Consider the following 23,898-nt stretch of genomic DNA (forward strand, 5'->3'; position numbering starts at 1 on the left):
ATAAGCTACAACGCCAAGTGTGAGGAACAAGTCTTCTCATCCAGGGTTAGGGTGGGTTTCTCCCACATGGTTAGAAAGACAGCCACAAAGAGATTGCTCAGATGCAGTCACACGGTTCCTGCATCAGCTATTTGAAAGATGATACATGCAAGGTCCGTCTGGAGAGAGAGAAGAAAGAACAGCGATGTTTAAGACATACACTTGCACGGGAAAAGGACTCTGGGAAACTGTTCCCTCTCCGTCATTCAAGGGACAGAATTTTGTGTCCATTTTTGTGAACAAGAAATGAACCCGGGAATTTTAACAATCTCTTGGAGAAACGCCTGAAAGTCCCCCAAAACCGGCGAAGTGGTCAGGGTGGTGATGAAACAATGTAATGGTTTCCTACCAACTAAACCACAATTTAGAATTTCAGTTTTGAATCATCCTTGTTTTGCTGCTTTCAGAGTAACGGTGAAAACTTGACTGGCAGAAATGCAGATTCACAGCTGCTGCTGGTTGTCGTAGCGCTTTGATGTCTGTAGTGGGGAGGGAGAACGAGCAGCTGGGGAGCTGCTTAACTCCTCCACTGCTCCGCGTCGGTGTGATCCAGGGAAGCCCTCTGATGGCTCTAGAGATGAGGACTTAAAATAAGGTGACACTGCCGACTGACAGTCAGATCTTGCAACGTGCTGGTCTCACCCCAGGAGCTACACATCTGCACGCGCGTGGGATCTGACCAGACGTACCGGCGTCCCGCTCTGCTTATTGCTCAGCGTTTTGCAGAAGTGTTAAAACTTTCCACATTTCCACCAACTGAATGGAAATGAAAAGGGGATTTACTCCAAGCAGCTGGAAGTGCCGTGTTCTGAATTTCCGTTAGGGGACGGCACTCTGCCATCCCACAGTTATTTCTAATGTGTGTAATATTTGATGGTTGAAACGATACTGGATTTGCCTTCCAGAGACAAGCAGTAAACTTTATAAGTAGACTTCTCCTTCGGAAGCAGTGTTTGTGGCCGTGTTCCTCTGGCCCGAAACACCGTCACACATAGGTTACCCGCACGCGTGGACAGCTACGGCAGCAGGGGAGCGCTGGCAGTCGAAGGGGGCTGAGGGGTGTCCCCTGCGCTGGGGCGCTGGTTCCAGGACTCGGACACGCCCCAGCAGGAGGGGGGGCTGGGAAGACCCCTCACACAGCGGCGGCGTGGCGAGGCTTTGCAGCACAGGGGGACCCGGATTCTTTCTCTAAATCTGCCAGGAAAGCGCAAGCCTCGCCACGCGGTTTCCCCGCCGCCAGAAGGGCTGGAGCTCCCCGGCGACGGGCCCCGGGAGCGGGACGCCGAACTCGGCGGGCCCGGGCGCTGCCAGGGCAGCCGGGGCGGGAAGGGCGGCGGGTAGCTTTTGGGGACAGCGTGCGGGCTCTCCCGCCCCCCTCCACCGCCACCCGGCCGGCCCGGCAGCTCTCCCGCGCCCCCTCCGGGCAGGTGCTCCGGGGCGGGGGCGGTGAGCCGAGGGGCGGGGGTCGCGACGGCCGCGTCCCGCAGGCCCGAGTCCTGCCCAGGGTTACGGGGTGCCGGGGGCCGCGCCCTCCCGGTGCCTGCAGGCCGTGCCCCCCTCCGCAGCACCCCCGTGGGCGCGGACGTGGACGGGGCGGGGAGAAACCCGACCCCCGCCGCCTGGGACGGGCCAGGGGCTGCCGCGGCGCCGGAGGAGGTGGCGCGGCCGAGCGAGTCCCCCATCCGGAGGGGACACCCCCACCCCCGGCTGCGAGGAGGTGGCCCGGCCCGGCCCGGCCCGGCTCGGCTCGGCCCGCCGGTAGCGGAGGCGGCGCAGGGCGCGGGCTGCCGCCGTCCCGGGGCAGGGCAGGGCAGGGCAGGGCGGGGGCGCGGCGCTGTCCCGCCGCCGAGCGGGGGAGCGGAGCGAGGCGGGCAGCCGGCGCCGGGGCGCCCGTCATCCTCCGGCCGGCCGGAGCCATGCGGAGCTGCGGGAGGGCGAGCGGGGCCGCGGGCTGGGCCGCCCCGCTGCTCCTGCTGTGGCAGTGCCTGCCGACGGCGCGGCCCTACAACCTGGACACCCAGCACCCGCTGGTATTCCAAGGGGGCAACGGGACCCTCTTCGGGTACTCGGTCCTCCTCCACCGCCACGGCGAGGAGAGATGGTGAGTCCCCGGCCGGGCCGCCCCCGCCGCCCCTCACGGCGCCCTCTCACCTCCCGCCGCCCCCCACGGTGCCCTCCCCGCCGCCGCCCCTCACGGTGCCCTCTCCGCCCCGCAGGCTGGTGGTCGGCGCGCCCCGGGCCAGCTGGCCCGCCAACGCCTCGGTCGCCAACCCGGGGGCCATTTTCCGGTGCCGGATCGGGAGGAACCCCCGCGGGCGGTGCGACCAGCTCCAGCTCGGTGAGTCGGCGGCGGGGGGCGGGCGGGGAGAGCCCGGCGCTGGGCCGCGGCGGGGCTTGGCGGGACGGGACGGTCCGGTCCGTGCCGTGCCCTCCCGCCCTGTGCCCACGGCGGCTCCTCTGCCGCTGCCTTCCAGGCTGCGGGCGGTCTCTTCCACAGTTCTCCTTGGCACCCGTGAGCACCCGGCTCGAAAGCCCGCCGAGAGCCTGGGGCTGTCTCTCGTACTTCCAGCAGAAAGCTGGCTCGGCTTTCAGAGCAGAGGGCCGGTGTCACCAGCTCAGAAATGGGGGGGTCGAAGTCTATGCCCACGTCGTCTGTTCTTCTGCAGAGCCTTCCCCTGGTAGAAGCCACCCTAACGTAACGCTGAACCGCAGCCGTCTTGCGGATGGGTTCTCCCTGCTTGCAGATTTGTTGACAAGTGGAGTTTCAGGGGAACAAAGCTATTTTTGACTGAATCAATTTTTCCAGCTCCTGCGTTTAATTTAACTCCTCTCTACCTCCCCGATCCCCATGCTTGGGAGATGTAGCTGGATGCACTTACCCGGCTCCCAGGGGTTCGATACATGTTAAACGGAGAGCGCTTTGCAGCGGGTTACCGTGAATGCAAGAACTGCTTTGGGCACTGTTCTTGTCCCCCTCGCACACACTGCTGTTCATTCTGTCCCTGTGCTATCCATAGAAAGCTTCCTGAACTTTCTGTCCCGCTGTGGCCAAGACCATCTGATCCGTTAAAACTACGAACTTGCCGCCCAGTAAGGATAAGAAGCGCGGGAAAGGGCTTTCAAAATGCTTGAAACCAATGAAAGCGATAGCGCACCATGAACTGATGGGCTTTTGGGGTAGAACATGGCATTCTGTGACAAAAATGTTAAAACAATTATTTTTCTGCACATCTATGCATAACACTTGGAACTGACAGACAAAAATTGACATTTTTTTCCTACAGATAGAAATAGGGGTTATTTTTTGTAACTAAGCTACAAAAACCTAAGATACATCAGTGGTGCTTTACTTGTAGCCACATAAGGAAAAGACGAGCAGTTGCTCATAGAAAGAGCTGCAATTAAACTTCTTCCAGCTGAAGTAATTCATTTTCTTTTTCTTTTTTTTTTTAATTTCCTTCCAATATTAGATCTATTGAAAAATGATGTGTAACAAAGAGCTTTAGTCTCCAACTGCTTGTTTGCAAGAGGAGACTTGCAAAAGTCAAAGTTGTCAGATGAAGTGGTGAAATAGCATATGCTAAGAGGCAATAAACCCCTACTCCTGGATCAGAGGTAAAAATAGTCCTTCGCTGTGTGGGGGAAGGAAAGGAGGGGAAGGGCAGAAAGTTTCAGGTTCTTTGAAAACTACAGACATCTGCAGAACTTCTAGACCGACTCAGCCAGCGGAGAAACAAAAGCTCTAACAAAGAAACTTGATGGACTTTTCCTCAGCAGCTTAAGGGATTCTAAACGAATTGATGCAACAGGTGAATGAAAATATTTATGTGGTTCAAAAGGCTTAATTTAACACAGCTTCTGTTCCCGGGTGTGGAGGCCGTAGGTCACGCAATGATGTCTACTGTCTTGTCCTGCATTTTTAAAAACAGTGATACCACAAGAGATTTCTGCAAAAGGTTTGTTTCCCTTAGTGCTAGATGACATCTTTACATTACTCAGGTACGTCTACATTATATCTGAAGTTAAACTGATACTGAGAAGAAGTGCTCTGCTGTAAAACAGGTGAACGAGGTCAACGAAGCAGCCAGAGGTGGCTGTGGTGTGTGGGATATAAATGAAGTGGGATAGTCTCTGAGGTTTGTTAAGCCTCTGCCATCCTGCCGAGTGGTCACAGAAATACACAAGGGACTCGGAATTGCAAAGCTGAACTTAATTATCTCCTGTCTAAATCATTCAGGCTGTCAGCAACTTTTGGACATAATGGTTTTATCGATGCTGTGTCTTTCAGTCAGTGACTTCCTCGTTCTTCTGCTTGGATTCTTGCCAGTGACAACTTTGGGTTCTGATCTCGTAGAACAGGGTAATTTCCTTTGAAAAATGTGCAGGGATATATTACATTGCTAGGATGGGCAAATTGAGAAATAGCTATTTCTGTTCTTCTCTTAAATGCTTGAATTCACGTTTCTTTCAGTAAAATAATCTTTGAGGCAGTAAGTTCCTAATTATGAGTCATAGAAATGTAGAGGTGACAACAGGCAACAGAGGTGGGTTTTTCCAAATGTTGGGCCTCTGTAATAAATGGATGTGAATTACTTAGAGACATAAATATAGTAACACACTTTGTTGCTGTGTTTCACTAAAGTAGCCTTGAAACTGGCATAACTAATTAACAAAGGATTCATGCACAATTAGGAAGCCTCTAATCACACAAAACTGCTGTTGTATTTTTTATGTCACATGTTCCTATCTGCTTACTCAGTAGAAAAAGTTGCTGGGAGTAGTCCTGTGCTGCAGCCATCCCAGCATCTGGAAATAACTCACCCAGAGATATTTTAGGGATTTCTAATGTTCGAGGTGTTGCTGGGCTGGTTTGAGTCGAGAGGAGCCATGAGAGACACTGCCATGAGGTACACTAGCAAATCTTTGTCTTCCCAGCCCCGCATGGCACTTCTAAATCTCTCTCTGACTGCTGACTAGAGGAGCAATGTTTTGAGAGTTTCTTTTCTATTTCTGGTATTTCGGTCAATGGTGTTGGGTATTGTAGACTGCTGATTTATTTGTATTTGGAGTATTTTTAAATGATGGCTTATGTTAGATGCAGAGGCTTGTAATCAAGCTCTGTGCACAAATACAAATACAGTGCTTCAGATTTATTATCTGGAGCACTCAGTGCCCATCTTTTACCACTCTTTTAGTCTTTTTAATTTCAAGACCTTGCCCACGTCAGTTTGGGGCAGTCATAGATTATTGCAGAGGGACTTGCCCAAAGTTCTTTAGATGTTTTTACCTAGTACAGTTTGGACTTGCAAAACATTGCAGATATTCTTCCACTAAATTGTTCTCAGATTTGAAACAGAGTGATTCATTGGTTAAAAATACAGGAAACCATTTATAAAATTTGCCATCCAGTCTAAGAAAAAAAAAAATCAGTAAATTCAGTGCATGTTGTTTAACATCAGGCCAGAAACCTCCGCCTGTAGTTTCAGCCTTTCACCCTTGCTTTAAGTCCCTGCTACAATTAACCTATGCACAAATTGCCCTCTAGCTCCCCCAGCTGAATCATTACAATGGAAAAGTGAACAGTTAATGGTTTTCCCCAAAAGGCTCACCTGTGTTTGTTCAGCTTTGATTTCAGTGAGTTTTGCCTTTGATAGTTTGGCTTTTTGATCTCACCTGCATTGCTCGTACCCTGCCAGTGATCTCCTTTGAAATAGCCATACCAGTCTGAGGAAGATGGGACCTTCTGGACCTAGGTCTGGTACAGAGTTGTAGAAACAGCTGGCACTTCACTAAAATGTTTTGGGTAGAAGTGCTGTGAGGGACATAAGAGGGCCAAGACCTATCAAATCTGTGAAAAGAGAAAAGATTTCCCTGGATGAATAAAGAAAGAGTCTGACGAGGCCCTGACATTAGGAGCAGGGTATCAGAAGGCTTGTCATCTCTATAGTAGACTTTGTAGTTTTAATCAATTAGCAATAGGACCAGAGGAGTTCTGAGAGGATAAAAAGGATTGTGTGAAGTTGCTGGGCATGGAAAGCACTGGAGCACGTTATAAAAAACTGGTTTCTCAGATGACATTGCAAACATCTGTACTGGAGTCCTTGAGGCCAAAGCTAGAAGTGGCTTTATAAGTTGTGACCTTATTTATATGCGATTGAGCTGTTTCTGTGGATGCGTGCAGCGGGGATTATAGCAGAAGTGTGTCTTCCAGCTGCGTAATGTACACAGGCTGGGCAATTACTTATCTCTCGGTGACTTTATGACAGCGCGTGCTCCTTTTCCCTGAGGCAACCAAGCTGCCACGTCCTCTTGAGCTTATGCAGTGCTGCTCTGTTGCTTGTGCAGAATACGGCATTTTCTCTTCTCATCCGATAAAACTCCTGTAATGCCATGCCCTGAGCAGGGGCTCATGATGGTGTCTGGGATGTCAAGCTCATGCTTCTCTTGCCGGCAAAGGCCTGTTACTTCCAAGGTGATTGAATACTTGCCAGTCAAAGACAGGAGACACAAGATAGCAGGTCAGCAGAGGGCCGAAGTGAACCTGAGTCAAGGATGTATGCTGGATCAAGGGAAAAGGGGAATGCAGGCCAACAAGCATGAAGGAATGGCAGTGCTTTTTCTTGTTACGGACCTCTGAAATTGGCACAGGAATGAAGCACTGAGACGAGCAAAACTTCCTTTTATCTCTCATGTCATCATTATCTGGTCTTGTTTGACTTACTGATAGAAAGTCTCAGAAAGCCTCTTGAGATCTCAATTTATGACGCTGGTCTTCTCCACTTCCTCCATTTCCTGCAAACCCACATACACTGTAAAGCAAGTCCCAGGTAAGTCATTGTCTTAAAAGGACAGAAAGCATTGCTAGAAGGGAATTACCAGAAGTGCGTTTTCTGATTTAAAGGAGGATTAATTCTACACGTGGGAGCGTAATGGAATTTTGTTTTCTGAGGAGATTTCGATCAGATTGACATGCTCTATAATTCATGCAAACCATGGAAATGTCTCCCTCAGGAAGTGAGGAGTTCTGCGTGACATAACTCCAAAATGAAATTCCAAAACTAAGTTCCAAACTTGTGTCTGAAAATGGTATATACTCAGTACATGAAAGTTCATGTCACTGACATAGCCAAGTAGGAGAATTCAGAAGCTTATCACTGAAACCTCAGTGACTGACAACCTGCATAAAAACTTCTTTTTAGTAGATTTTTTTGAAGTAAGGCATTTTACTTTGTGCTTCTCTTGGAGTAAGAGCCCACACGTTGTTAATTACCGTTCCTCAGGTGACCTACAGGAATTATTAAGTTACAGTAACATAAAATCTCTAGGCCCAAAGACAATTGAATGTGATGTTATTGTGAGTGCCAAGGTCGGTTCCTGTTTACTTGGATTTTGCATACTATTTCCTTGATGTCTTAGGGACAGGCACATGGGGGAGGAAGTGGTAAAGAAGAGACGAAGGAGGGTCAGATGCCTCTTGGTCCTGTGAAAGCTGTTGTTTCTGGAAGAAGGTAGAGTACAGCTGCAGTGCGCAGCGTGCGTCATCCTTTGCAGTATGGTGGGGGGCTCCAGACTCCACCATCAGAGGAGGGAGAAAGTGTGCTGTTTGGAAGAAGCAGTGGAGAGGTAGTATGGAAGTAGAAGAAATCAAGGCTCCAGCAGTTTCTTCAAACCAATGTCAATTGCTGGGCCTGTCACAAAATGGTAGGGAACAAGCTCTGAAATAAGGATGGCTGTTGGGTTTTATTTCTACAAATGCTTCTCCTGACGTTCTTTTACCGTGTGATAAAGAATTATCTTGATTCCATTAATCTGGCATCTTCTCTCAAAAAGTACATGACATCCTAGGTGTAAAATCATTCAAGTTAGTGTTGGTTGTGAGAATGTGTGTAGCAAAGCCCACAGTCATTCATCTTTCTCCTGGCTACTAAACAGACTAGGTGTATCCCTTTATTCTGTTTCCATACTTAATCAATATGGTGCAGTTTTATGTCCTGTAAAAGGAATTCAACAAGTCCACTAAATTAGGAGTGTGTTTATTTAAACTCTCTAATGCATTGGACAGTAACCAATTTCAGATCTGGTGGGAGCAGAGTTTTGGGGGTGTTGATTTATGTGTTTTCCTCTCCAACCTCGTCTTGTCAGCACTGGTGCTCCTCAGTCTGCATTGGTGCCCTCTCCTGGGGAACTAAACCCCTGAAGCCTGAGAAGTTTTGGGTTCACCAGTAACTGCATTGAATCTGGGAAAGTCTTACAAATTCTGTAGCAGAGCTTGTTCAAACGACATCTGGTGTTTCCCTGTTTTCTAAGAAGTTTTTTTTCATAAACTGGATCATGCTGATGCATAGAAAATACTGGTGCAATAATTTGGTTAATGCTTATTCGTACAAACATCTTACAAGTGAAAAGCTTGCATTGTATAACTTAGAGTACTTTTAAATGTGTGGCTTCTCCTTACCATGGTGTCGTGGTTTAAAGCAGCAGCCGTCAACTAGAACCACGCAGCTGCTCACTCGCTCCTCACCCCTGCCAGTGGGATGGGGAGGAGAATGGACAAGAAGTAAAATTCATGGGTAGAAGTAAAGACAGTTTAATAAGACAACAAATGAAATAATGACAATAATAATGAATATGCAAAACAAGCTATACACAATACAGTTTTTCTCACCAACCAATTGTTCAGCCAGTCCCCGAGCAGCGATCACTGAACTTGAGGAAAAAGTTCGAACTCACGGAGAAGTAAATGTCTGAACTCACAGAAACAGGTTCCTGCCCCCGGCCAACCCCCATTTATAACCTGAGCATGGTGTCTATGATATGGAATATTCCTGTTGGCCAGCTTGGGTTACTTGCCTGGCTGTGCTCCCTCCCAGCTCCTGCACACCTGCTCATCAACCAAGCACAGAAACTGAAAAAAGTCACTGATTTCTTAGCAACAACTGAAAACATCAGTGTATTATCAACATTGTTCTAATACTAAATCCAAAACACGGTGGCTACCGGGAGGAAAATTAACTCTATCCCAGCTGAAACCAGGACACGTGGGTACCACTACTGCTGTCTAGAAGGAAGCAAATACTGGGTAGCTTGGCAATACTGTAGCCTTTTGGGGAGTTAGAAGAAATTTCACTATGTTCTCTAAGATTTTAAAAATTAACTCTCCTTAAGCACAAAACCAAAGAGCTACTGCTAAATAATTGCAACAGTGCAAGGAGTACACAGGACATGCATACATAGTAATCTGACATCCCCAGTAGAGATTGCAGTTATACACCCTTTATTTGATAGCCGTTTGCAGTAGAGATCATTTTAAGGTCTGCTACCAACAGGTAGCTGGAGAGATGCTTGCTTTAGGCTAGAGTTTAGGTAGCACTCGGGAGTATCACCTGTGTTTCTTATGAACTTTTAGGGTGCAGAACTCTTACAAAGCCTGCCCTTCATCTGATTGAGTGTGATGTCACTTTCCATCTTAATTTCGATAATGATGGAGAAGCCAATCCTCACTTCCAACCTGTCGTGTTCAGAACCGGTACGCTGCCTTTGGCTACGTGCAGTCGTACCTTTGTTCAAGAAGAAAGCGAAAAGTGTATGGGGCCTGCGTAAGAGAGACAGAGGTCAGGTCCACCAAACCTGAGTTACTGCAGTCTCCCCGCAGAGCTCTTGGGTGCTCCTGTTACCCACCACGTGGCTCTTCAGCTTGTCCTCCTGTTCAGAGCATTGGTCTTTGTGTCGTAGGCAACCCCAGTGGAGAGCGCTGTGGGAAGACTTGCTTGGAAGAGCGTGATAATGAGTGGCTGGGTGTCAGCTTATCAAGGCAGCCAAAAGAAAATGGATCTATCGTTGTATGTATTAACCGCTGGAGCTGCGTGTCTGTTTGTCAGACTGCCTTCACCTTTCTTATCTTTCTGTGTCAAATACCATGTTTGTTTTTTATCCATAGGCTTGCGGACATAGATGGAAAAATATCTTTTACATAAAAAATGAACACAAACTCCCATACGGTATTTGTTTTGCCATCTCTTCTGATTTTCGAACTGAACTGAGCAGAAGAATATGCCCATGCTATCTAGGTAAGTGGAATGTTTGGGTCCTTTGTAGGAAACGGTGAGATATGTAATTGCATGGTGCAGAGTTTGTGAAGAGCCTGTGTTGCTCTGAGCAGGCTTTCTGCAGCCAAGCATTTGAAGATTGAGTGCTGATGATACGAGCCAAACTTACAATGTAAATTTGTTAGCAACATGTTTATCACTTCAAAGAAAAGGTGCTTTCAACGGGCAAAAAGTTAGTTTAAATAGGGCATCAGAAATACTTGCTCCTTGGATTGGACCACTGAAGGATGTGTGCTCCTCAAAAATAGGCCAGTAGAGGACATCCTTCCTTCCTTTACTCTCTCATTTGCTGGCTCTGCTCAGGAGAGTGCCTCACGAGCAGCAGAGCAGCAGCAACAATACCTGCAAGTGATTGTTGCCGTCCGCTCCTCAGCCTTTGACAGAAAGCTGCTGTGGTTCCTCAACACAGTGGGTATCCCTGGTCCTTACTTGTCTCCTGCCAAGGATGCTGCTGTGGTGTGAGACCTTCACTGGTCCTCCTTCAGAGGACTGCAGGAGCAGAATAAGAGTCAAGACCTGAAGCTATCAAACAAGCCCATCCCTGCCTTCCCTTTCATACCTCTGTCTCATCCAGGAGACCGATCTCATGACCCTGCCCCTTGCCAATGCAAGGAAGAGCTGACCATCTGGCCCTTCCATGCAGACCGACAGAGTAATGCCAGCAAACGTCCTGCTGCTCCTTCGGAGGCCATTACGAGCATTGGTGAAATCATGCTTTTCTCTTGGGTAACTTTTTAAGTGAACAAATCTATGGATGAGATGAAGGGAACCCTGATGGGAGGCAGCTGGCAAAGAAAAGCGGGAGAACAGAGCTGGGAGGGTTCGATGTACAGACAGCTGCTGAGGATGATGGATACCAATACATCTGAGATGGCTGTAACACAAGCCCTTCGAGCACTAGTGGAGCATCAGGGCAATTCCTATCAACATACGTAAGCCTGTCAGTCAGATTATGCCTGAATTATACAGTGTGGAAGAGAAGAGTTCAGTTTATCTAGCTGTGCTGCTCAAACTATTCGTGCCGTTTCATTCCTGGAACAATTTAAAAATAAAAGTATAGCCTTTAAAGTTACAAGATTACAAAGGCAGCTGTGATCAAGTGATACATAGTGCTCAGAGTTTGTTACAATAGTATATTGAAGCTAAAGGCTATACAGTGGAGACCAGTGTTTCTAGTTTTATTACAGAACTGAAAACCAATGCTGTGTTATTTAGGTTTTTTTTAACTTCTCTCAACTTCTCTTGAAGACCTGGTAACAGATTCTGAAACTACATGCATCTTATCCTTTCTAATATTTCTTGCCCTTTTCCAGATTATGTGCGAAAGTTTGGAGAAAACCATGGGTCGTGCCAGGCTGGAATGTCTAGTTTTTACATTGAGGTGTGTTAAAGATATCAAAATTCTCTCTATATATATACTTACATATATGTATACATACATAAAAATGTAGATGTAAATGCAAACATTGAAACTTTTTTTTTTGGGGTGGAGGGGGGAATTAGACGTTTCTCATTTATTTTTAGATGAATCTTGATAAGACCGCTATGATAATTCCCAACTAATACTTTTACTTTTTATTCCTAAGAATTCTTTTGTGCCTTACTACATCCAAAATTACTTTTCATCTGGAAAAAGACCATGAGTATAACAGAGTATGAAGTTTTATTATTCCCTTTAAAGTCACCTGTTTGATGTAGCATTAACAATACTAATGCTTACCTTCTTGCTTTGCAGAGTAATATTCTGTATTATTTAGTGTCTGTCTCACCTTAAGATTATGATTTCTAAAAACACTCTTTTGAGAAGAGAATATCCTGTTTGTTTCTCTGTTTTAAGTTGTTCATGGCTCAGAGTTTTTAATAACCATAATTTTAGAAAGTCTGAAAAATGTTGTCTGTGATCTCGTGGTAATCCCCCAGTACTGAGCCAGATGCATCTCCAGTAGCATTTCACTGAGTTCACAGAGATATAAGGAAAAGCATTTGACCTGTTTTGCTTGCCTTCGTGAATATTTAAATATGAATAACATGGCTTTGTTTTATTTTTTTTTTAGGACTTAATTATAATGGGAGCCCCTGGATCATTTTATTGGACCGGTTCTGTTTTTGTATACAATACAACTGCAAATACGATCGTTGCTTATACGGATTCAAATAACCAAGTGAAATTTGGCAGTTATCTAGGTACTTAAAAATATTTAATACTCTACACAAATATAAATCAAAGAATTAGCTGATCCTGAAGTGAGTGCACAGTGCTTATCAGTGCTTTCTTTATTAATCCCAGAAACGACGGTTCTAAAGATGTGTTCTGATTTTCTTAAGTATTGTTTAATTATAAGGCTTTCTCTCTGTTCTTCTTGCATGGAAGCTTCTCAAACATTGGATTTATGTTTTTTTTCATCTTTCCACTGAGTTTCTGTCATTTCTTGGTTTAGAAGGTAGAGATATGCTTCTGATTAGTAATGGTTTGCACTTCACTGTTTAGTCTGAAATGCTGCCAGGGGCTTTCGTAGCACAAGACAGTGATTTCACATATAACAGAAATATAAAAAGTATGTTACAGTGAAACCTGCAAGGAAACAAATCTTAATTGTGTTGTCTATCAGGGGAAGTATGCTATGATCTTAAGAGATAGACTTGCCTCCAATCATGATGATTTTTTAAAAAATTTTGTTTTAATTCAAACCATATCTTGGTCTTGAGACATGGTAAGACAAACCTTATCTACGAATGTCTGCAAAGAACGCCATGAAGCTGCGACTCATGCACCTATATGCAAGGAATTAGCTGAATTTAGTGCTAGAATTTGTAGGGTTTTATGCCAACAACCATCAGCAGCTTCATTTTTTTCACTGCACACTAAGAAAAGCTCATGTGTCCTTCCTGAACTCCTAAACAAGCATATCTTTGCCTGTGACCATTGGGTTTTGCATTTTCCCATTCATAGATCCCATTCACATGGATAAACATCTCCTGTTTCTGATTTCACTCTTTTTACAATAGGAAGTAGGCATACATTATGAAATAAATATTGTGAAATACAAAGTGGCTAACACTTCAGAATTCAGTACTGAGCCTTGGAAAGGCTGCAGTTGGGCTCTGAGGAAAAGTCAAGCAAAAGAGATGCTGGGTGGTGAAAGGTGATCAGATACCCAGATCACTGTGGTTAACCACTGACATTTCTAACCTTTCATAGGACAAATGAAAAACTTCAGAGAATGCTTGCTCCAGCTTTCCAGTAACAATCAGCAGAAAAAATACTTCACCTGGCTGGGAAAAAGCTCATTCCAATTTTCTGCTCCTACAAGTATAAGAGTGAGAATTTCTGTAATGAATGAGTCCAGTCATTGAAAGCCAAAAGCCGAGATATGCAAGCTTCTAGCCATGTGCCTAAGGACTGTGCTGGGGAGGGTGCAGGGAAGGCCTTCCCCCATGCGTGGTCTCTCCTAGTTCCCTTGGCCATCCAGGACCTGTAGTCAGCTGGAGTTTGCTTCACAAATACTTCTCCAGTGACCTGGTGCAATCGCAACAGCCAGCACACCAGCTTGGCAGAGCCGTGTGTCCTCTAAACTTGCCCTTTCTACAAGAAAGTGAAGAAAGGGACCATTGGCTCATCTGTGTGTCTCTACAGTAGCAGCTATGATAAAGCTTAACTTTTGCACTGTTCCACACTACGTAAACTTCCATTTCGTTCCCTCATAATAATACATAATGTGGTTGAATGGACTTACAGATACCTTCCTTCCCCTCCTTCAGCTTCTGTTCTGTCCCATCTTTGCTATTGTTTAAGGCCGAAATCTATTTAGGGTTAACTCTGTTACCAAATTGTTTTCTTTTTTTTTTTTTTTTGAAGACTAAGTTTGCTTCTCCCTTAATAATGACCAAATATATCCTTACCAAGTGGTGGGAGTATATTGTGACCAGAGTGTAATTCAAGCACGTGACTAGACGTAATTATCTACTTACCCTATCCTTCTTCTGGCAGGGACTGAGAAGTTGGCTTCTTTACTTACATTTTTCATTAAACTGTCAAAGAGTAATAATTAATAAGTTAGAGTTTGCAGGAAGAGTGTGCGAAAATAACATTTTCCAGAAGTTGGAAGAAGCAAAGCTGGTTAAGTACCAGACAATTAAAGAAGGAAATTAGATAGAGAAGCTGGTAATGCATAGCTTTTGGTAGTATTTCCTTGACTACTTCAGAGTACCTTGGAGATGAATAACTGACTTCTTTTAAAGGAATTAGATAAATCAGTCAGTCTGTTAAATCAGCTGGGCCCGATGAAAGAGTAACCTCAGGCACTTAACAATCTGCCCTACAGAAATCACAGAGACAAGTTTCTTTTAGGAATCTAAGAATGGCAAATGATATTTCAGAAAACTCAAAAACTGTAGTAATGGTAGAGGGGAGGGAATTCTGGGGTTGGAAATAAAATTTCATTTGACTGTACCTTTAAATTTAAAGGGTCAATTATGTGATTCCTCCCACACACCCACCACCAAACGTTTTAATATCACAACAAGAATGAGGACTGTCTGATTACTGTACTTCCTCTTGGTGTGTTTGGCTTTTTGGTTTTTTGTTGTTTTTTTGTTTTTTTTTAAATAAAGTAGTTCATTAGTATTACCAATGTTTACACTTCAGCAAAACCAAAATAACTAGAAAATAAAGGTCAGGGGAGGTAAATTAAGGTTCATCCACTTTAAGCTTAATTTTTTGTTGAGTAAGCAAAAACTAGGTGTTGACCTTTAAATGATAAATTGCCTTGTTCACCTCTTTTAGCTTAAAATATAAAAAGCTGGCTTAATGAGAACTGGAATTCTAGACAGTTGTCTTCACAGATGAAAGGTTTAAGGCTCATTCTCATCTGATCCAAGAGATGTTTCCATTTTCTCTGGATGCTGTGAAAATCAACAGTCATTCAGTAGATGCAAGAGTAGCAGAATATGTTAACTGTCTTCCCTGTTTCAACTTGGCCATAAGGTATTTTGGAAAGAGTAAGGATGACTTGTGCAGCTACAGGCTGAGGTGAGAGCCTTCAGTTTGCAATTCTGTGGCTGGACACCTGCACCAAGATACGGTCCTGTTTGTGAAGAGCTGTCTCCACATACAGAAATACTTTGTTATGCAGATTCATTTTCAAAAGCTGATGCAATGTTTTATTGTTATATAAACAAGCTTTTGCTCCAAATTGTTCCTGACACTCCCCTGTGTGTATAGCCACAGTGCTTGCTCTGTGTGCGTGTATGTGCACACACATGTAAGTAGCCCTACATTTCGCCCTGCTGCAGTCCAGCTACACCATTAGTCCAAGAGCAACAACTGCATCAAGTGTGTCCACATTGCACTGTATGGACATCTGATTGGTTTTATTTTTATTACAGTACGGGCTCACTGAACAATTGCAGAATATGCATTAACAGAAGGTGTTTGCAATTTATTTTACTGGCTTTTAAAGAATGGTAGATAATTGAGATCCTGGGAGGAAATGAGTGTTTCTGACACTTGTTTCTGCTTGCTGGAACTTACTGTTTGTATTGACTTTTTGCTTATATTTCAAAAACTTTCTTTTCTGTTTTCATTGCTAACTCGCATGAGGTCTGAATGTCAGACTCATAATAATTTGTGATGTTGAAAGCTTTTATACATCATGCTCCCAGTTTTTTTTTTATTTATATAGCATTTCCAGTATTGAATAGTGCATTTCTGATTTACAGGATACTCTGTCGGAGCTGGACATTTTCTGACATCAACCAGTACAGAAGTGATTGGAGGGGCTCCCCAACAGGAGCAGACTGGTAAAGTAAGAGATTGCCTGTACTATTGGTTTGAAGAATATTGCCTGTACTATTGGTTTGAAGAATATACCCCCACATACCCACCCACAATTTTCCAATTTAGATGAACGTATTAAAGACAAGTATCAGATAGATATGATTTTTCATGGGGAGAAAAGTCAAAGCAGGAATGAAGGAAGATAGTCTAGGTAACATTGCTGTGAGCTATGGTGTCAAAGAAAGGTACAGATGGGAAAGTACTGCTGTACTTTGTGATATTGTGTGTTCCTTTGCTGATTCTCTAGCACATGCTGTAGAAAAAGCACAGGAAAGTATTTCAGATTACTGTTTGCTGAACTCAATTTATATTTTCTTTTCGTTCTAGGCGTACATTTTTAGCATTGAGAAGCAACTAAATATTCTATTTGAACTAAGGGGTAAAAAGGTAAATCTTTCACACTACTTTTCTGCACCTTAGAACTTCTAGCATGTCTTGATCAAAATTCAAAGATAATGTGATTTCTTGTTTGCACACAGCTTGGTTCTTACTTTGGAGCTGCAGTTTGTGCTGTGGACCTGAATTCAGATGGCCTCTCGGACTTGCTAGTTGGTGCTCCAATGCAAAGTACCATCAGAGAAGAAGGAAGAGTTTATGTCTATATCAATTCAGGTTCTGTAAGTATTTTCTCTTAAAAACACGTGGTAATGCAGTCATTCTAGCATAACAAGCTAAGAAGAGAGATTTCCTCTCTTATCACACAGTATTTCAGGCTGTAGGAGAAGCAGCTCTAGCACTGGGATGACAGTCCTGGCAGGACTGTGTAGCACACCTGCAAAGGCTCGCCGTACCCGCTGCAACGCATTGTTGCTTTCGCTGGCGCTAGAGCTGCGGACAGAGCGGGTTTGTTTCACAGCAGCTTCAGGTGGTGACAGCCTGCCCCTGCCGCCTCTGTGCGAGCTCTCCCCCATGACCATGCTCGCCGCTCAACTGGCATGTACAAGGCAGGAAGGAGACTGGTAGTCCTCAGTTTGGCAAATAAAGTAACTGGACAGGTAGTGTGTTAGAATTAGCTTCCTTTTTTTCTTTTTAAGGATCAGAAGTGAAGGATACCTACAACTACGGCATACACAACAGCTCTGAAGCAGCTACTGTTTACCACCTTTCCAGCAAACACGGTTTTTGCAGAGTAGTAAGCCCCTGTATCCTGATACAAGCTTGCTGCTGTTTACAGGTGTTTGCTATGGGAACACATTGCTGTTCTCTTTCTTAAAGAACAACTTTCTTATTCTTTGTCATTCTTATACTAAATATTGTTAAATATCCTTCATAACTCTCGCTCCTGCACCAAGGAGTTCAGTAGGATTGTATACTGGCACCCAAGGCAATTTTAACATTTTCAGTAACATTCCAGGTCACCGCAATACACTCTGTTAATGTGCCACTGGCTCTGTTTTCCTTCAGGAGGCAAAGATGGTAGAACTGAACATAGAGCTCAGAGGGAGTGACTCCTATGCAGCCAGGTTTGGAGAGTCCATAGCCAATCTAGGAGACATCGATAATGATGGTTTTGAAGGTAAGTATGTAAAGAAAACGGCTTGGGTTTAATGCTCTCTGAGCAGTGGATTGTCACAATAAACAGGAGGATTATGGAAGTCTGAGAAGACTTTTGACTGGTGACTTGACCTTCCTTTTCTAGGCCACTAATATGAAATATAGCTGTTTCATGGTCATTGATGTGTAATACCAAAAGATTAGGTTCTGTCACTTTAATAAAGAGCAGGAGCTCCTTATTAACAGGTGATAACATAGTCTGTACCTTTGTGTGCTGGGCATCAAGTGGAATCCCGAGTCCTGTTTTAGACATATGAGACAACGTTTGGGGAACAATTTGGTGATTTTGTAACATCATAAATAAAAATTGCACCTCGAGTCAAGATCTGCTTCTCTGTCACCAATAGGAAGTACTAAACACATGGGGATATCAAAAACAACCTGCATGTTGGGAGACTATTGTGGGACTACTTCCCACTCAAGGTGACTCACAAATTGCCTTGCATGGGCTCCCAGTGGGGCTAGGACGGAGAACACAGGGAAGGACTTCGATGGCCGTGCCCTGATAGTGAGTTCAGAATGTTAATGGGGCTCTGAGGGAGGATCTATTTCAGGCACATAAAGTTAGATGCCTAAACAGAAACTGAGAATATCCTCCCTTCCTTCCCCACCACCCACGCTGAAACACCCTCTCTAAACATGATGAGGTGTGGGCTGAAATTTCCATTGATGTTGTTCAGGTGGAAGCTGCTCAGAGGGCAGAGAGATTCTGTCTCCAGACTTGTGTCTAACTTCTGTAATAAGCATAAAAGTAAGCATAAAAGACTTTGAAAAGAGAATGCCATGTGAAAGTTGTAGATCAAAGGTATTTTAGTTAGCAAAAACAGATGAAAGGATGTGTGTTAAAACATCTTGAGTGTCTCTATTGGCCTTCTACTTCCCTTCTGCCTTCAGTCAGGCTGCGAAAACAGAGCCGAGTGGGAGGCCTCCAGCTAGACTGAAGACAAGCATAGCAGACCTGGCCCCATGGCTTTGTTCATCTTGTCGTGGTTTCAGACACTTCGGAATGGCCAGCATTGCTGTCTGAAAAACCAGCATGTGCTCCCCTCCAGCAGAAGGGCAGGCACAATAGGCTGTGTAGGGACAGGATAAAAATGCGACAGGGGTTTTTTACTCTTCAAAAATTCATACATAGTTTCAGTTTTTCCATCATCAAAACTTGGCATATATGCAGGGAGCTAATATCCTCTGTGCAAAAACTGCCAGCTTTTTCTGCACTGTATCTTTACCAGGTCCACGTCTTTCTTCGCGTTTCTGAACTACCTTTTTTATTTGCAATTACTGTCCAAGGTTCTCCTTTTATTCTTCCCTTTGTCATGTGTTCTTGGTCCAGTTCTGTAATCTGCAAAGCTTGGAACAGTCATTCTCTTCTTATCTGCTCTCCTTTTCCTTGAAGTAGTCTTTTTTTTTTTTTTTTCCTCCTTTGGTACCTGTTTCTCGATCTCATGTTAAATTTCATTTCTCCTGTTTTGCATTACCTTCACAATTTTATACACAAGTTTCAGGTTTTGCCCCAAAACATTTGCAAACTGCAAAGGAAAACCATATTCAAATGTAGAGCTGGGGAACAAAGAAGTAAAATCAAATTAATAGCAGCATAGCAAAGTAGACGTGTGACAGGGAATACAATGCAAAACGGGAATCCTAAAACTGCAGGGGGAGGTGGAGCAAACAAGTGGATTAGCTTTTGAAGGGACCAAAAACATTGAAAAGAAAAATTGGAGGCAATATTGAGAGTGGCAGTAGGAAAAGAAATTTTGTAAGAAAAACAGCTGGAAGCAAAATATAAAGAGAAGCTGGGTGTTAGAAACCTTTTGTCTGTAGTAAGTAATAAAAAGCACAGCAGAGCCAACTTCTTCAGTGATCTAAACCATCAGTATCAGCCCTGTGAAGTTAATGGTGTGCCTGTTGGTGTAGAATCTGACCTCCTCAAGAACGTATGTATAATTTTAGTTAGCACAACTTGGCTGTCCTACTTTCATCTCACCAGTAGGGAGACATGGCATATTTTGTGTGTTCTAGTCACCACAGTACGGATTCGATCAATGTGGATTCCATCAGAGAATTGTTCAGTAAAACCAAATTGTCAGCGCTTTTCTTTTCTTGGGGTTTTGGTTTGGTGCAGCGTACAGTATATTTGATTTGCAGATAGTTCAGTTTTGCTTATTTGTGAATGAAAGCTCACAATTATTAATTCGTATTAGTGAATTTCAAGATGATGTCATTTATCTCCCCCTCCCTCCCTCCACTCTGGCTATTCGAACTCTGGGGCATTTCGGTAAGGGCTGTTGAGGGTGGGTTGGTTTGTTATGTGTCACCACACCCTTCTGGGATTAAATTTTCTAGGCATAAGCATATCCCTTTGTACAAACAGCAACCTCCATTTCCTCGTTCAATGCCTGTTCAAGCCTCTTGTCAGCTCTTAAGGACATTTCATAGAAGAAGAGATGGTTTATAGCAAGCAATGTAATAAGAGTACTCCTTGTGCTTCAGTGATTTAATCCATGTGGGAATAGCAGAGTGCAGGAAAACCATCATAATTCCATGAATACAAGGCTTTTTTTCTTTTAAAAGACCATGATCATTTTGGCTATTCTCCATGATAACGTCTCAAGGGTCAAATTCAGCATTGGTAGGAACAGATTTGAACAAAATGGCTATATTTGGCCCAGAAAAATAGGACTTAAGGTAGGGTCAGACTACTGAGCTGGTCTGTATTTTTTTCATTTGCTTTATATCTGTCTTCAGCACTTCTTTTGAATTCAGTCAAATAAATTTGGTCTGGCATTGCGTGCATCATGATTTGGATTTCTTTAACTCTTCCTTGTTCATGTTTTCTAGTCAACCAAGTATTGTTAAATTGTTTTTCCACAGATGTAGCAATTGGGGCTCCACAAGAAGATAATTTAAGAGGGTTTATTTACATATACAATGGCAGGGAAGATGGAATAACGCCATCATTTTCACAGGTATGCTTTTTCAGTGAAAAATAATCAATCCAGAAAACCCTTAAGTTTAAATTTGAGAGGCTTTTCCCTTCATTTAACAGCCAGACCATCTGAGGTACTGTAATAGCCTTCAGAAATTTTTTATGTAGTCTATGAATTCCAGTCATAATATAAGCTGTAACAGAAAAATAAATTGTTTTGGAGGCCTCAGACATGGTTTATGGGATATAACATTTGCAGTAATTGAGGAAGATTACTTTCAGAGGTATACTTTCACAGGTAAGCATGTAGCTGGCTTCAGCAGCAGGAAGGCTGTGCTAATGTTTTTCATTGGATATTGTAACTAAAAAACCAGCTTTCCGAGAATAATTTTATCTTCTGTTTTCTTCCTCCTCAGAGAATACCAGGGCATCAAGTCAGTAATTCTTTAAGCATGTTTGGACAATCCATAGCAAGTGGCATTGATGTAGATAACAATGGTTATCAAGGTGAATTAAACATTTTTGTTCATTTTTCATTCTTAAAAGTAGAGATTCATAGGGAGCAACCCTACCATGCTACTTGTTACTTTTAACAGAAGCAAAATCTGTTATTAATATGACATGTCACATCTTGCATTTTCAGAAGGAAAAACAGAAAGAGCTGAGGCCAACTTAGCTGGATCCAAGTATATACTCATTGTTTTATAAGTATTGTCAAAATAATTTGACATTATGCAGATAAGCATTAGGTCAGGTATTGCCTGTCCTGCCCTTGTGGGTGTAAAATCATCAAGTTATCAGGAACTGCATGTTGTATGCACTGGCTGCGTCAACAGAAAAGTTATCCCGGTTAATTTGTAATGCTGGGCTAAGAGGCAGTGCACAAGTAGTCTGCTGTCAGGTCACCTGTTGTTTACTGGTTTGGGAGTCACATTCTCAGACCCTTTTACCATTTAGACCCTTTTACCACTCATCTGGCAATTCACTTTTGCTGCCTCATTTGAGAGGTATATACACTGTGTATTTCTTTATTGCATGTGTAGTTTTCAGTTAGTATGGAATACTTTTTTTTCATCTATATGTATAATTTTGTAAGTATAATGTATAGTTTTATATATAACTGAATTTTTTATGTATATGTGTGTGTGTAGAATATTGAATATTTTGATTAAAAAGAAGGCAAGTACCTCCTATTGAGCTGAATTGTCTTTCAGTATCAGCCACTTAAATGTGGCATAGAAATCATCTGCAAATCCAGCAAATTAACACGCAGCATTAATCGACAGCAGACAAGTATTTGAGGAATCATCTACTAGACAGAGAAGAACACCTTTGAATATTATCACATGCCTTCTAATAAATAAAGTGGAAATGATGTTTTAATGCTGACTAAAAGGTGCATCCGCTACAAAATGCTTGTACCTGAGAAGTAATTCCTGCTAACAAATGATGCTTAGTGATCTATTTTTTTTGTTCAGATGTAGCAGTTGGTGCATTTCTCTCCGATTCTGCTGTGGTGCTGAGGTGAGATTGCTACATTTCAGTGCTTTTAAAGACCATACAATTTAACTACTTTTAATGCAATTTAATAAAACTCAGTAGTATATTTTAACTTTGTGATATTCTTCTTGGTGTCTTGAACTTCAGTCATTAGCCTCTACAATGCTCTACAACTGAAACATCTAAGACCTTGAAGAAAAAGAAAATATCATTCTGAAACTTCTTGAGGCCACAAATAATGTGCATACAACTATGTGGATTCTGACAAATGCAGATAGCTTAAAAATTTACAATTATGAAATACAAAAATAGATTCTGTCAGAGATTGTTAGATTTTGTAAGCTATTTCAGAAATGGTTTGTGAACATTAACTCTTTTCTATTCTTAGAACAAAACCAGTGATAATTGTTGAAGCTTCTTTAAAACATCCTAATTCAATAAATCGAACTAATTTAAACTGCATGGAAAATGACCAGCCTGCCACCTGTATGAATCTGAAGATGTGCTTCACCTATACAGGACGAGAGGTACCCGGTTATATTGGTAAGCTACTTAGAAAAAATTGCCGTGTATGTATTAATTTTAAATGCAGCTATTTGCAGAATAAAGCTACTGGTATTTAGTGGACCATTAAGCTGAGTTCAGTATAAAATGAAAGATTAAAAAAAGGGATATCTTTTTTAGCCCATAATTACCCCATAACATCGAGCCATTGCACTTTTATTCAATTTAGAGTAACAGCACATTCCTGCTAGGACTACGGGAGTTACGTGGCCTAGGAGAGTGATGTTAAAAAGGTGAGATCTAGTGATGACAAAGGTAGAACTCTAAGTTGTCTATTGCATCAATGATATAATCTAGAGTTTTGAAGGCAACTGGTTCAGACACACAAAGGCTAATTTTTATCTTGTTCGCTAGGTTGTGACACTGACACTAAAGAGTTCAGCTGGGGCTGTGCACAGCCATTTAGAAATATTTTCACATGGGTGTTGCAGCAGCACTAGAACAGTCCCATCGTAGACAGGCTAATTCTGGTACCTGAATTAACCTAACAGTGGTGTGATTAGATTCACACTTGTACTTTTGTACTGAGTTGTAATGATGCTGTTTCAGATGGTGCCTTTCACAGCATCATAATAACGAGATCCATCATTTTGATAGGTTTTTGAATGATACAGTATGCTGTCAGGGTTCACAAAAATAAAGAGAGCACTTGCTCTGTGAACACATTCTCTTACGTAGTTGCCCAGGGACCGTGTTCTGTTTTGCACAGGGCCCATCAGGAGCATTTGTCAAGTTTATCTGAACTTCCCACATGCAAATGTCTGGACTGTTGCTTTGCACTTAGGTAGGGAATTAATGGAGGGTGAATGTCTTTTCTTAATGTAAAATCAAACGGATTATTCAGCATAATATTCAGATGTCCTCTAAAAGCAGTCCTCCCCGACACGGACCACACCATACGGGACCGCTGTAGGATGCAGTCCTCCACTTAGCAACAGAGAAAAGACATTCCCTTCATGAAGCAGCTCAAGCACCTGAGCCTTCCACTATGGAATGTTATGTGAAAGAGAGGGAGTGCCATCAAAATTACTGAAAAATATATCTTGTATTATATTTTATATAATGCATATTTTGCTTTTGGCAAAAACTGGTATTCCTTGAAGCAATATCTATTGGAGGGAATATTCATGGTGAACTTCTTTAAAAAAATTTACTGTCTAAATTTGACTAAATTTGTATTGCCTGAGTGCTTTTAACCTACTTGTCATGTGCTATTTGTAAACTGCAAACAGCCCTGCAAATACACAGTATATAATATTAAATAGCTTAAATCTTATGTATGAGAATATACAATATCCTTTAGAACACATTACAGACAACACATCCAACAAGGAGCTGTAAAGTTTCAAGTTCAGGTCTTTTGAAATTCA

General features: G+C 43.0%; 1 protein-coding gene across 2 annotated transcripts in view; it reads left to right on the forward strand.

Moving 5' to 3' along the window:
• Positions 1-1,926: 1,926 nt before the first annotated feature.
• The window catches only part of ITGA4 (integrin subunit alpha 4), a 38,683-nt gene continuing 16,711 nt past the window's right edge, over positions 1,927-23,898 (forward strand). For both annotated transcript variants that reach the window (XM_075430015.1, XM_075430016.1), the window contains exons 1-14: positions 1,927-2,140; positions 2,256-2,377; positions 9,772-9,878; positions 9,977-10,106; positions 11,459-11,526; positions 12,200-12,329; positions 15,864-15,949; positions 16,309-16,368; positions 16,461-16,598; positions 17,386-17,497; positions 20,410-20,504; positions 20,881-20,971; positions 21,943-21,988; positions 22,353-22,507. In XM_075430015.1, coding sequence (XP_075286130.1) covers positions 1,956-2,140; positions 2,256-2,377; positions 9,772-9,878; positions 9,977-10,106; positions 11,459-11,526; positions 12,200-12,329; positions 15,864-15,949; positions 16,309-16,368; positions 16,461-16,598; positions 17,386-17,497; positions 20,410-20,504; positions 20,881-20,971; positions 21,943-21,988; positions 22,353-22,507 — 1,525 coding nt within the window. In that variant the 5' untranslated portion in view covers positions 1,927-1,955. The remainder of the gene's footprint in view (positions 2,141-2,255; positions 2,378-9,771; positions 9,879-9,976; positions 10,107-11,458; positions 11,527-12,199; positions 12,330-15,863; positions 15,950-16,308; positions 16,369-16,460; positions 16,599-17,385; positions 17,498-20,409; positions 20,505-20,880; positions 20,972-21,942; positions 21,989-22,352; positions 22,508-23,898) is intronic.

This window comes from Opisthocomus hoazin, chromosome 9 (genome assembly GCF_030867145.1).
Source record: "Opisthocomus hoazin isolate bOpiHoa1 chromosome 9, bOpiHoa1.hap1, whole genome shotgun sequence".
NCBI classification, from domain to species: domain Eukaryota; kingdom Metazoa; phylum Chordata; class Aves; order Opisthocomiformes; family Opisthocomidae; genus Opisthocomus; species Opisthocomus hoazin.